This window comes from Jatropha curcas, chromosome 1, assembly GCF_041381405.1.
Source record: "Jatropha curcas cultivar XTBG-Jc1 chromosome 1, XTBG_Jcur_1.0, whole genome shotgun sequence".
NCBI lineage: Eukaryota > Viridiplantae > Streptophyta > Magnoliopsida > Malpighiales > Euphorbiaceae > Jatropha > Jatropha curcas.
In genome coordinates this window covers 20,173,893-20,188,462 of record NC_143151.1, presented here as the reverse complement: position 1 = coordinate 20,188,462, position 14,570 = coordinate 20,173,893, and the positions used below count along the sequence as shown (strand labels likewise).

Sequence of the window (14,570 nt, the reverse complement as noted above, 5' to 3'; positions counted from 1 at the left end):
ACAGTCGTGTGACGCAACTGCACAGTCGCGTGACGCAACTGCACAGTCGCGTGACGCAACTGTTCTTGGATGAACAGTTGCGTGACACAACTGTTCTTCCAGGAACAGTTGCGTGACGCAACTGTTCTTGGATGAACAGTTGCGTGATGCACTGTCCTAGCCCAGAATTCATTTTTAAATGTTTTATTTACGTCATTTCTTGTTTAAATGTGATTTAAAGACATATAAAATGGCCAAATATGAACATAATATAATTTAAAGAAACTTGGATTGCTAAAACCACAAAAATATTACTAAAATCACAAAAATATATAAAAAATACAAAGAATGTGAAGGAAATTACCTAATCCTCAGATTGATGCTTGCAAATGGATCAAATCTCTTAACAAATGATAGTTAAGATTTCCAGATGCTTTGTTTCCAAGGATTTAATTGTGATTTCTTTATAGTGTGTTTTTTTAGGGTTTCAAAATCGTGTTTTTCCTCTTTTTTTTTTGTTCTGTTCTGTGTTTTTTTTTGTTCTCTGAGAAAGAGATGTATTTATAGGGTAGGTCAGGACACAGCTGCGTCACGCTACTGTAGCTACGTGACGCTACTGTAGCTGACTGTAGCTGCGTGACGCTACTGTAGCTGCGTCACGCTACTCATTTGTTGAACAGTGATGAACAGTGATGAATAGTGATGAACAGTTGCGTGACGCAACTGTTCTTGGATGAACAGTTGCGTGACGCAGCTGTTCTTGCGTGACGCAGCTATGACTCAGCCAACTTTTCAACATAATTTTTAATTTAAATCCTTGGATTAAAAGACTTCTAGATAGCATTAATCCATTCATTTTGCATCCTCATTTCCTCATTGGATCAGGCGGGGCATAAAAAACACGCGTCAACAGGAAGTACCTGCAAAAGCAATTTTACTGACAGGAAAATAGGGCTTCGGCCGGTGGTTAGGATCAAAAGATTTCATAATTAGGCCTGGAAAAGCGTGACGTGTGAATCGTGACTTTGCATAAATTTGACTTTATACAAAAAAATGCATGGGTTTGCGTGAGTTCATGTGAATTTGTGTGTTTTTGTGTGAATTTATTAAAAACTGTGTCGAGGCATGCAAAATGAGGAAACTTACCTGTTGGGGCGAAACTTACCTGCAGCCAACAGTGTTTTGCCCCTGCTTAGTTGGCTGGTTGCCAGCTAGGCATGAGAGTTGGTTGTAACAAGTGGGTTGTCGGGGCATTCTGAGCCCAAAAGACCCAAATCGGGCCCATAGGCCCACTTAGCCTTCTAAATAGGTGAAAGTGACATTCATTTGTCACTTTCAACCTAACTTTCAAAAGCTTTCCCTTCCTCTCTAAACTCTCTATTCTCATTATTCTCGATTCGAACTTATGCCTGCTTAGAATGTTGCTGATAACTTCTCGGAGGCACAGTAATCGATCCCGTGAATTGAACTTTGAGCCATGGCATGAAATTACGAGAGTTCATCCTTGACGTAGGGAATTCTATCAACCTGTGACACGATTTGCCTAGCCACATCTACTGTGGCACATTCGAGGTAACTCATAACACTTTTTCTTGGTTTTTTTGCATTACAAATACTAAAAACATCCAAATACTAGGTTAGAAATCAAAAACTAGGTAAAAAATTTACTGTCAAGGTGATTTTCGGGTTGTGGCGTGCACTCTGCGTGTGGCATGCGCCACTTAGCTGGCTATTTGGCTAGTCTGTTACACTGTGGCATGCTTCATAGTAGTAGTGGCGCACACCACTTGAGTAGTGCCTTGCACCACTACTTAGTGGCCTGCGCCACAGTGGCTGCGAAACACTTACTTTTTATCATTTTTTCTTGATTTCTTGCATCAAAATGCATAAATTTGTGCCCTGTAGTCTTTGTTAGTATACTTACAGTGATTTATTTTACAGAAGAGCTCGAAGCGAGGAAAACCCAGTGCTAACGCCTATGCAGCTGGTGAGTGATTTGACCGGTTACTTGTCCGTGTCTAGGACCGTGTGTGGGAGGCAGGCTTTGGTTGCTTCGTCGACACTCTACCATGAGTGCAGGGGCGGACACTTCCCTCTAGTATCTTGGCGCTTATGGAGCGATGGATGGACACCACCCATACCTTCCATCTGCCATTCGGTGAGATGACTATCACTCCAATGGACTTTGTCACCCTCGCCAGTCTTCCATTCATAGGGCGGTCGGTTGTATTCGACGACCAGTTGAGGACTTTGGATCGATTGGGCTTGCAGGCAAGCCTCAAAGCAGCTATCAGGGTGGAGCCCACCATATCCGATATAAGGGTCTGCTATGAGAGCATCATCTCACACCATGAGGAGATGCCTCTAGAATGTGTAGAGGAGCTGGATGTAGGCGTGGTGGCTCAGTTTTCCTTTTCTATCTGCTGTCTACCACCTTATAAACAAATCATGGTAACGACGCAGATCTGGCGCTGCTACCGCCTCTACAAGACTTATATTCTACCAAACAGTTTAACTGGGGAGCTGCTGTCTTGTCATATCTGTATTGCAGAATGAACCTCTGTGTCCGAGGGGGCACTTGAAGGTTGGCTACATGCGGGTCATCGAGGTACAATGCCATAGTCTCTATTTGGTGAGCCGTTTCTTTTTTGCCATCTCCTTTGCTATTTATTGTTGATTTCTATTTTATACTCGGTGCAGATTTGGGCTTGCGAGCACCAGATCCTCCCTATGTCGAGCTTGTGCAGCTTTGATGATACTACGAATAGGAGGACTCTCCCTCGTGACTGTGCCTGGAGATTCGGTCGGAGGTATGCCCACACCACTTTGGACATATCAGCATTCAGGCAGAAGTTGAACGACTTGTCCTTAGATCGGGTGAGTTGTTATTTCATAATGCTCTTATTTCTATTTCTTTTTCTTTCTTTCTTTGTTTTTTCCTCTTTTTCCTCTTGTTTCTTTTTTTCTTATTATTTTTTCTTTCCTCTCTGTTCTCCTTTTCTCTCTCTTTTTTTTTTGTAATTTTTGCAAATAGTGAGGTACCCTTGCATACAGATAGCTGAATATCCCGACTTTGTCCAGGCAGCTGTTGGGAATCAACAGAGGAGTCTGCTCTTGCTTGGCCTCTTTTATGACATGTACTACCTCAAAGAGAGGATGTACAAATGGGATCTCGGTCCAGAAAGGAGGAAGGTGCCTCATAACGTGTCGTATTACATGCAGTAAGACATTGCGGCTGCGCGCAGAGGATCGACAGCCTTTGACCATCTGGTGTTTATGCCATCTTCTTGCGGACTCAGCTTCTGGTACATGTTCCTCCATTAGCTGAGTTTGACCCTTTAGCTGAGGTGGAGGATCTTGATGGTGATCAGGGTAGTGCCCTAGCCTGGGTGAGTTTTGTTTCTTTTATTCTATTCTTGGCTCTACCCTAGTGTCTCATTTTGTTTACTTACTATTCATGCTTTATTCTTGCAGCGACAATAGCGTGTCAATCATGTGAGGAGGGGCTCTGATTTCAAGGCTCTAGACACAACTGTCATTGTTAGCAGGCCAGAATATGGCCCAGGTGCTTCTTTCTCTTTCATATCAGAGCACGTTGAGTGGGTTGCACAGGGTATGCTGGAGACCCATCTAGTGAGCCCGTATTAGATGACTGCGCCAGACTGCACCCATGTAATTCTTCTACTCTATTTCTTTGTCGACAAGTCTATGTTATTTCACTCTCTTATTAGCTGCCCCTTTGTGATTCGGCAGGTTTCGATCACTGACTATAATCAGGTGAGTCAGTTTTATGAGGTGGCGCGCCTAAAGCTGGCAATGGCTAGGTTCTCGGACGAGCATATATCTATAAGTATAAAAAAAACAACAACGAGAAAAGTATGCAATTTGTATGCCATGTATACATGATATGCAGTTACTAATGATTCATGAATGTATACAGAGAGCTAGCATGGTGCCTCCGGTAGGTCGAGGCTGAGATTTCAATGTGGCGAGCAAGTTGGTCGCGGAGTTAAATACAGGCTGGTTATCGTCGAAGAGATCGAGGAGTCTGGTAGCGATGACTTAGAGGAGATGGCTTCGTATGCATCCTGAGGCAGCTGCCCCTACCCACAGTTTTCTGTTTATTCTGCTTTTGTTTATTTTTAGGACCCAATTTGGGGAAACAACATTTGTAAAGAAACAATTATTCTTATTTATATGAAGGCAAAAGCAAATTTCTTTACACATTTTTGAGCTGCGATGGTTTGTTTTTGCTTTATAACTAACGTTTGCTTTACACATTTCTTTACACATTTCTGTTTATTCACCTCAAAAACTTCCCCAAACTCTTTATTTCTTCCCCATTCTTCATGGACCAGTCCTTAGCACTGCATTCGAAGCATTATTCTATAGTTTTACCCGTGAAGACTGTCATGTGCTTTTGCCTTTCTAACTCAACGGGCTAAGCTATTACCGAAATATTTGGGTCCAACCCAGACTACTATAATGGTTGATTGACCATTTCGACCATTCGGACAACTTATCTTGTCATAACAACTTTGAGATCTATTCATTGATTGAGGAGTTCAACATCATTTCCAGGAGGATACCCGTGACCGAAGAAATTCCTGCATTGCCCGGTTGGATATTGACCCTGCTTCACTGATTCTGTCGGTATTTGGTTTCTTGGCTTAAGAGATTCCATCTTATGACTTCAGAGTTGATGTCGTGCCTTTGCATCCATTTGTAGACCATGCCATGGAGATGGACCGCACTAGGCCACATTGCGCTCCACTTGTCTTCTTTTGTATCCTTAGCCAGTACTTATTACTCAGTGTTATTAATGGCTATGGTAGCCTTCAACTGGTGACCAGAGTCAAGCAAATGGCTAGGCGACGCATGTTGTTTTTACTTATTCTTGTCGAGACGCTTACTTGGCTCGGAGATAGCGCTCGGGACTCTAGTTCGGTACTTGGTCTGATGGGGAGTTCGCTTCTACTGCAGGTAAATGCATTTTCTTACATCTTTTTTTTTCTTCTCTCTTTTCTTTTACGCTCTAACTTTTGCTTGAGCTGCCATTATGATTTTTTGACTTAATGAGCTTTTTCTTCTTTTCTTCTTTTCTTCTTTTTTTTTTTATAATGCTCTAACTTTTGCTTAAGCTGCCCTTGCAGGTTTTCGAATTAAAGAGCTTTACTTTGTATTTATTTATTTATTATTTTTTTATAAAATGCATTTGTAGTTGTGGGCTTTTGAGAAGCTTCAAGTGATGGATCCACCATCAGACCATCTGGTGTTCAATTATAAATCGAGAGTCTATGTCTGGTGACACTGTCAAAGACTGGACTGCTATTTTTCAAGATCTCACTGCTGAGGGTGTCAGATGGATTTGCCCTTGGTGATATATAGAGCGAGTCATAGTTTCTTCTTATATGCTCTGTGTGCCCCCATGTGGACTGACTATAGCGGTGGCATATTACCCCAACCGCGTGGCTAGGCAGTATGGTCAGCGTCTGGCTGTCCCTGATTATACTCGATTCGAAGGTGGACTAATTACCCAATGATTTTTGTCTTGCTTTATTTCCACTTGGCCTAGTCACACGACTGTCCCCATTTCTGATGTGGTCGATACCTCTTTTTTAGACATGTACCATTCTCAGCTGCAGGCTTATTCTGAAGTCGGTGCTGCTTCTGAGTCGGCTGATTTATTGATTGCTAGATTCCTATTAGGACCTGACATGTAGATGCCTCTATCTTGCTTTCTAATGAAATGTATTAAATAGTTATTGACAGTGCAATTACATGGACGAGTGCACTTATTATGAATGAAATGTCTTTTGCTTAAAAATGCTTGATATATTTTCTGTTGTTTTATGTCACCAGTGTAAATTCACATCATTTGCACATTAACAAAAACTTAACATAACAAGCTTTAAAGTTAATACGAACACAAAAGGTGAATTTTATCGATTGGGCTTTGCTATAAACGTTTTGATTTACACATAAAATTTCTTCCGTCTATCCAAATTGACTAGCTCTGTGAATTCATTGCCTTCCATGTTTGATAGCTTCACTGCACCTTTTGAAAACATTTTCTTGATCAAAAATGGACCTTCCAGTTAGGCTTCAACTTCCCCCTCGGGTCATGAATGTTTGGCCGTATCTGTTTCAGGAAAAAGTTTCCTACTTTAAGTAGCTTTGGATGAACTCTTTTATTGAAGTGCTTAGCAATTCTCCTTTTGTATAGTTGATCCATCAATCGGGCATTGAGCCTCTTTTCGTCCAAGAGTGCTAATTCTTGATCATGATTCTCGGCCCATTGACATTTTGGAATCTTGGATTCCATTATTATGCGCAAGGACTGCACTTCAATTTCTATTGGTAGCACGACTTCCATTTCGAAGACTAGAGAATAAGGAGTTGCCCTATTTACAGGTTTGGCAGTGGTCCTATAGCTCTATAAAGCATACTGTAATTTTCTTGCCCAATCTCAATGATTTTCTACCATTTTTCTCAATATCTTCTTAATATTCTTATTTATGGCTTCGACTGCCCCATTAGCTTGTGGACGATATGGTGAAGATTTATGATGTTCAATTCCATACTTCTCTAATAGTGTCTTCCTTTAACTTAGAACTGAACTCCATTATCTATCACTATATGATAGGGGATCCCATATCTACAGATCAGGTTCATTTCAATAAATTTGGCCATTTGCTTGACGCTGATATTCTTAAATGATTCTGCTTTGACCCATCTCGAGAAATAGTCTGCTGCCACCACTATAAATTCATGTCCATTGGAAGTAGGTGGTGAAATTTTGCCAATGATATCTATTCTCTAAGCTGCAAATGGCCATGGCGAAATAGAAGGATGTAATTCTGAAGGTGGAATGTGACTCGGGTCTCCTTGAATTTGGCATTCAAAGCACCTTTTTACCAAAGAAATACAATGCTTTTCCATCGTCGACCAAAAGAATCCTTGTCTGAGAATCTTCTTAGCTAGCAGTTTTCCGTTCATATGGGTGCCGCAAACCTCTGCATGGATCTGTTCCATGATCTCTTCAGCATCTTTCCTTGATACACATCTCAATAATGCCCCGTCTGACATTATCTTGTACAACTGTCTGTCTAAGACTGTAAATTGCAATGCCAAATGCTGTATTGCTCTTCTATCATCTCTAGTAACTGAGTTTGGATACGCTCTCTTAGTCATTCGTTGTAGGACATCATGAAACTATGGCTAAACTTCTTTCTCTATATCCATAATCTTTTCTCCTTCATAGCAAGGGATACTACCTGAAGACATCACAAACGGCTTCTTAGGCATAGTTGATATCTCTTCCCAGGCTGATGCTACATTTGCTAAAGCATCCAGTACTTGGTTGTTCATTATGCTTGTGTGTGTGAAGGTTACTCTCTTAAAGTTCTAAATAACAATATGCAAGTAGTCAATATAGGGCTTCAACCTATCTTTGACCTATCTTTCGTGACTTTCCAATTTTAGTTAGCATGTTCAATTACCAATTTTGAGTTACCAATGACTTCAACTTCTTCAGCTTTGACGGCAATAAGAGCTTCTAACCCAAATAAGCAGGCTTCATATTCTGCCATGTTATTTGTAATTGCAAACCGCAACCTTTTCAACATTGGGATAACTTCTCCTTGTGGAGATCTAACAAGATGCCTACTCCGACTCCGATACTATAAGCTGATCCATCAAAGTAAAGCTTCCATCCTTTCTTCTCTACTAAGTTCAAATGTTCATCGGGAAAATCAATTTCCCATTGCTCATTATCTTCAACTGGATGTGCTGCTAGAAAATTTACAACTGCTCGTCCTTTGACGGTTTTCTTTATGGCATACTCAATGTCGAATTCTGACAATAGGATTAACCATCTTCCTAATTTCCCCACTAGTGCTGGTGTTCCATATAGATATTTGACCGAATCCATCCTTGAACCTGCTATGACCTTGTAAGACTGAAAGTAGTGTCGAAGTTTTATGGTTGCCCATACCATTGCAAACAGGTCTTTTCGATCAAGTTATACTTCTGTTCATTTGGAAGAAGTTTCTTGCTCGAGTAGTACATAGCATTCTCAACACCCGCTTCATCAGCTTGTGCTAACATGGCTCTAATTCCGGCATCTTCCAATGTCAAGTACAAAATTAGTGGTTTTCTTGGTTTTGGTGGGTATAAAACTAGAAGACTTGACAAATATTCGTTGATCTTATCAAAGGCTATCTGGTAATGATCATTCCACTTCATTGGTTGAAATTTCCTTATCAGTTGAAAAATTGGATCTCATACGATAGACAACTTTGATATAAACCTACTGATATATCGAATTTTCCCAGAAAACTTCTCACTTGCTTCTCTGTCTTAGGCATCTCCATCTCTTGGATCGCCTTGATTTTGTCTAGATCGACATCTATACCTTTTGGACCCACTATGAATCCTAACACTTTCCCGAAGTTAACCCGAACACACATTTCTTCGAGTTTAGTCATAGCTTGTATTCGATCACTCTATTCATGAATCACTCTAAGGCTGTTGGATCCTCCTCTGGTGTCTTAGTCATGACAATCATATCATCAATGTAAACCTCCAATTCTTTATGGATCATGTCATGAAATAGTGTGGTAGCCATCCTTTGGCCCATATACCCAGCATTCTTTAAGCCAAACGACATCACCCAGTAATAAAAAGTTTTGAATTCTATAAGCTGTCTTGGCCTTGTCTAACAGTGCCATGAGAATCTGATTATAACCTGCAAACCCATCCAAAATGGAGTAGCATCCCATCATCAGTACACTGTCTCTCAGGATATCAATATAAGGAAGTGGAAAATCATCTTTTGGCGATACTTTATTCAAATCTCTGTAATCCATGCACATTCTGACTTGCCCATCCTTCTTGGGAACTTGGACTATATTCGCTAGCCACTCTAGATAATGAACTACTTCTAAAAATCTTGCATCTATCTGCTTGGTCATTTCTCTTTGATTTTCTCAGCCCATTTTAGTCTTAGTCTTCTCCTCTTTTGTTTCATTGGATTAGCCCAAGGATACAATGAAATTGAGTGCTCGACTATAGACCTATCTATCCTAGGCATGTCTTCATAGCTCCATGCGAAGGCCTCTTTCTTGTCCATAAGTAGACTTTGAAATTTTATGTTTAATTATGACGTTAAGTTTGGCCCAATTAACAAATTATGTGGGTTATCTTTTATGCCAATATTAAATTCACGCATGTATGATGAGTTAATGTCAAATATGCACATGAGCTTATCTCCTTGATAAATGGAACCATCAGGAAACACATCAAACAAGTAAGTAAAATTGAAGTTCATTTCATTAAAAAGTATGGAGAGTTCATTACACTCAGAGTCATTATTAACATAAATCAACACATCATAAGGGGATTCAGCTTCTTCAAAGCTTTCTTCAATGAAGGCCCGGATTGCTTTGAGCACTTGATCCGAAAGATCCTCATCTTCTTCTTTGGTGCTTGCCTTCTTATTTCCTTCTTCTTCTTGAGCAACTTGCTCCTCCTTCTTGGCCTCTTCCTTGGCTGCCTATGGCCCTTCAATCCCCTCTTTTTCATGTTCTTTCTCTTCTTATTTTTCTTTCTCTTGCTTTGGTTTTACCGCCAGGATATCAATGACATCTGCAAAAATCTCTAGGCCTGGGTATGTCTTCTGATTGTGCTCAAAAGGCTTTATTAATAGACATCGAGAGGAATGCTCACTCTAACAGGCGAAACGTTCATCCATGTCTAACCAGTCGAGTGTTCTTATTTAAGTGCTTCCATATTTGAAATCTAAGCCTAAACAGTTCCTCTAAGTGTGAATTCCTGGTAATTCAGTAATACCATGTTGGTTCTTTCCTAATCCTTTCCCATCCTCAAAGTTCATCTTCTTCATGATGCTGGAGACAGTGGGCCTCATATCGGTACTAAGGACTACAATTTAGAAGCAAGTCTATGAGAGAATGACATGTTTGTCAACATTCAGTGTGGCTACACTCTTCTCATTGGCAGCTGGGATGGTGATGACTTTACCATTAAATGGAAACTTAATTTCCTGGTGTAGCGTAGATGGCACACCTCCCAAAGAATGGTACTATGTGTGTGCAAGTAGCAAAACAAAAGTCGGGGGAATGTCTATGACAATGATTTCTGTCTCTTTCTCGATCAGCCCCACTTTACATGTCTTGAATATGCCCTTTACTTGTCTCTTGGAATCATCATAATCCCGGATGACAACATCTGAAGGTTCTAAATCTGACACTTTCAATTTGAACTTTGACAGAAGCTTTAATGGACATACATTCAAAGCTAAGCCATCATCAATCATGACGTTAGCTATCACCCTGCCTCTCACTTCTGCCTTAATGAACAGGGCTTTGGTGTGACTCTTACCCTCAAAGGGAAGTTCGTCATCAGAAAAAGTGATTGTAAGGGGGTTACGTTGGACCAACCTTACAAAGTCAGCAGTGGAGATTGATGACAGGACTAGAATCTCGACCATAGCTTTAAGTAGAGCCTCTCGTTGCTTTTTGGAAGAGACAAGTAGGTCCCACATGCTCCCATTAGCATGGGTTCTTTTCAACTGTTTCATTAATGCGTCATCTTTATCCTCTTTCTTCGACACGATCGATGGACTAGCTTTCTCATTTTCTGCTCTAACCTTGCTCATATCAGGCTGATAAACTCGACCACTACATGTCATATGGTTCACTGCTTTAGCTTCTTCTTCTTCCTCACTATTCCAAACATCCAAAATAACGAGATTCACTACCAAGTCATCTTCGCTACCCATTCTTCATTCTGGTTCAGCCATTCCTCATCATTGTCGTCCCACACTTTCAAGACCATCACAAAAATATATTCCAGTAACTGCTCTCTTTCTCTTCTTTCCTCCTCCTCCTAAAATTCGGACGTCACCTCCTTAAGAGTCTTACCAGACTCAGCCATATATAGATTCTTAGGAGGTGGCACATTGCGAAAGTTCAACAATGGATTGGTTCTCTGCTCAGCCTGGATTTCTCAGGATCTGTCACCTTGCCTTCATCGATAAGGTTTTGAGTTTCATGTCTCAACCGAAGACTTTGGTTGGTAGTGTGATCGTTGCCTTGGTGAAACTGAAAATAGGCATTACAGTTGAAGTTCTTTGGCAAAGGTTTCGGAGGTAGTCTTGGTGTTACCGGTGGTAACAAACTCGCTGACTTAACTTTCTCAAACACCTTCGACAGAGGAGTACCAAAATTGGAGAATCTCCTTGGCTGCGTACTGGCGGCCCTCAAATCTAGGGTAGTAATTGTGGTATTTTTGTTTGAACTTGGGGTCTTCCCAAAAGAACTGGACCCTTGGAAACTGGACTTGTTGAAGCTCCTAGAATGGTTCCCATATTGCTTATCTTTCCTCATCTTATCCTCTATGGTGGTTCCAACCTCATAAACTTGTGAAAACTTAGTCAAAGGCATTTAATACAACTTCTCTCGGCAAGCTGGCTTGGTTCCCTTGATGAAGATTTTGATCTACTCCTTAGTGTTGGGTTGATTACCAATCACAAGATCCATAGTTATCCTATTCCATTTCCATTCAGGTATAGAAATATGATGCATCAACCCAGATGGAGCTTGATGCTCTACCTAACCTGCTGACAAGTTAGGCATCTAGATACAAACTCTGTGATATCTCTCTTCATGGCTGGCCACCAGTAATGAATTCTCAGGTTCTGATACATTTTATTTCCACCAGGGTGCATGGCATAGGGATTGCTATGAGGATGAAATCCTTCCTTAGCTCAGGAATCTTCAGTATACAAATCCGATCCCCGTAATACAGACAACCATTGTCTCTGATTATAAAGCCTTTCTTTTTACCTTCTTAAACCAGACCTTTCCACAAGGAAGTTTTCTCATCATTAACCTAGGCTTCCTGAATCTACTAAATCAAAGTAGGCCTAACCCTTATCTCGGCCTTAATAACTCCACCACTAGCTATGGACAAGTGAATATTCATTGCCTACAGGGCTACCGGAGATTTTCTACTAAGCGCATCAGCAACTACATTTGCCTTGCCAGGATGGTAGTCGATAGTGAAATCATAGTCTTTCAGCAACTCAAACCATCTCCTCTGTTGCAAATTAAGTTCTCTCTAAGTAAGCAAGAATTTAAGACTCTTATGATCAATAAAGAGTCTACTTTTCTCCCCATACAGATAATGCCTCTAGATTTTTAGTGCAAAAATGATGGCTGCTAACTCCAGGTCATGTTTAGGATAGTTCTTTTCATGCAGCTTTAACTACCTCGATGCATAAGCAACTACCTGTCCTTCCTGCATAAGTACACAGCCAAGTCCGTTATGGGAAGCATTGTTGCAAACATCATATACCTTTCTCGGCTCAGGTTGAATCAGCACTGTGCTTCTATTAACATCTTCTTTAACTGATCAAAACTGGCTTGACATTTCTCAATCCACTCAAACCTAACATCTTTACGAAGTAACCTTGTCATAGGGGCAGTAATGATTGAAAACCCCTTGACAAATCGCTGGTAATACCCAGCCAAACCTAAAAAGCTTCTAATATCAGTAACATTTCTTGGTGGCTTCTAGTCAAGCATCGTTTCAAGTTTCTTGGGATCCACTTTAATACCCCTAACTGATATAACATAACCCAGGAAAGCTATTTATGTTAACCATAAATCAAATTTGTTGAATTTATCATATAACTCCTTTTGCCTCAAATTTGTTAGTACTGTTCTTATATGGTGATCATGATCAGCTTTGTTCGTGAATACACCAGTATATCATCAAAGAACACCACTATGAATTGGTCAAGATAAGGATGGAAACCTTGTTCATTAGATCCATGAATACAACCGGAGCATTAGTCAAATCGAATGGCATCATTAAGAATTCATAATGTCCATATCGAGTCTAAAAAGCACTCTTAGGCACATCTGACTTCTTAACTCTCAACTGATAATACCCAGACCTTAAGTCGATCTTTAAAAAGACACAAGCTCCTCTCAACTGATCAAATAGGTCGTCAATCCATGGTAACATATATTTATTCTTTATGGCCACCCTTCAACTGTCTCTAATCAATACAAAGTCACACAGTTCCATCCTTCTTATTGACAAATAGTATCGGATCACTCCATAGAGAGACACTAGGGCAGATAAAGCCTTTGTCCAGCAATTCTTGAATTTGTACTTTCAACTTCTTTAAAACTGTAGGTGCCATCTGATAGGGGGTAATAGATATTAGAGCGATACTCGTTTTCACCTCGAAACTGAACTTAACTACTCTGTCCAAAGCTAGCCCTGGTAAATCCTCAGGAAACACATCAGTAAAATCTAGAACAGTATGTACATCCTACACACCTGGAGACTCCTTCTTAGGCTTAAGCACACAACCTAAGAAAGCTTAACAACCATGATGAATCATCTTCTTGGCAGCAGTAGTTGAGATAACATTAGGGATGAAATCTGGCCTATCTCTTAGAAATACAACTTCTTCACCTGAAGATGCTTAAAGGGCAATTCTCTTATGTCTACAATCTACCATCAGTCCAAATAGGATGCATAGGATCCACTAATTGTTAAAAAATAACATTGTGCAGGACGCCAAATAGCTTGACACATCGGATCTGATGTGTCAAGCAGTGAAGTATATCAAACCAGTATTGCTTAATTAATGCAAATCAAACAAAATCATCTACAATCCTCATCATTCTTCTTCCTTCAGCGATCTCTAACAGCTTTTCATTCTCCATGAACCCCAGCCCACTCCCGGTTACTAGCGCCACCATCACTGGCCAAGCAACAGGCGACCCCCACCTCCGGTCACTTTTTGTGACCCAAAAGTGATTCTTCCTTTGACCCTCTATTGCGTGAAAGAACAAGTGAGAGGAGGGTAGTCTTTGGCCACTAACGCCTCCATCGGCGAGTTTTAGTGCACTAGATGAGTCAAGGACGACCTTACCCTTCCTCTTATACCAATCTTTGCAATCAGCTTTGGGTAGTCATGGCCATATTACGGTTCCGGGAACCGAAACAGTCGGTTCGAACCGGCCCAGAACCGTAACCGAAACCGGTGAGAACCGGAACCGGGACGAACCAGAACCGGAAAAATCCGGTTCGGTTCCGGTTCCAGCAAATAAGGAACCAGAACCAGTGGTTCCAGAGAACCGGTCGGAACCGGACTGGAACCGCCGGTTCTCCGTCCGGTTAGAACCGCCGGTTCGAACCGGCGGTTCTAGCCGTTGTAACTGTCAGACCTGCTGTTTTTTTTAAAAAAAAAATTTGTTGTGAAATGTCTTAATTACCCCTCCCAACAGCTATAAACGGCTACATAACGGCTAGTTTCAAGGGTATTTTTGGAAAAATGAATTTTTGGATTTATTATAAATACCTCATTTTATTTACAAATTCATTACAAAAAAATCTCAACTCTCTCTACTTACTCTCTCTACAATATACTACACTCTCTACTTACTCTCTCTACAATATACTACACTCTACTCTATATTATTCATTTATTCTTCTCTACTCTATAATCTCTCTTATTAAGTAATTATTCTCTCTAATTTTTTTTATTC

The 14,570-nt window shown here is 40.6% G+C and overlaps 2 protein-coding genes across 2 annotated transcripts; both read right to left on the bottom strand.

Annotated features, from left to right (window-relative positions):
- Positions 1-6,798: 6,798 nt before the first annotated feature.
- On the bottom strand, positions 6,799-7,173 carry LOC149499112 (uncharacterized). The gene has a single exon (XM_089721967.1). It carries the CDS (start codon positions 7,171-7,173, stop codon positions 6,799-6,801), a length of 375 nt encoding a protein of 124 aa, XP_089578093.1.
- Positions 7,174-7,600: 427 nt separating this feature from the next.
- On the bottom strand, positions 7,601-8,468 carry LOC110008931 (uncharacterized). The gene is made up of 3 exons (XM_020677274.1): positions 8,328-8,468; positions 7,986-8,220; positions 7,601-7,920 (listed from the first exon to the last, which is right to left on the bottom strand). Exons 1-3 carry the CDS (start codon positions 8,466-8,468, stop codon positions 7,601-7,603), a joined length of 696 nt encoding a protein of 231 aa, XP_020532933.1.
- Positions 8,469-14,570: the final 6,102 nt, after the last annotated feature.

What these genes read in the sequence shown, in the direction of transcription:
- LOC110008931 (XM_020677274.1), bottom strand. Translation starts at nt 8,468, where the DNA reads ATGACTAAACTCGAAGAAATGTGTGTTCGGGTTAACTTCGGGAAAGTG. An exon ending in TGCCTAAGACAGAGAAGCAA is followed by an intron (nt 8,221 to 8,327) that starts GTGAGAAGTTTT and finishes CAACCAATGAAG; the next exon opens with TGGAATGATCATTACCAGAT. An exon ending in TAACTTGATCGAAAAGACCT is followed by an intron (nt 7,921 to 7,985) that starts GTTTGCAATGGT and finishes AGGTCATAGCAG; the next exon opens with GTTCAAGGATGGATTCGGTC.
- LOC149499112 (XM_089721967.1), bottom strand. Translation starts at nt 7,173, where the DNA reads ATGACTAAGAGAGCGTATCCAAACTCAGTTACTAGAGATGATAGAAGA.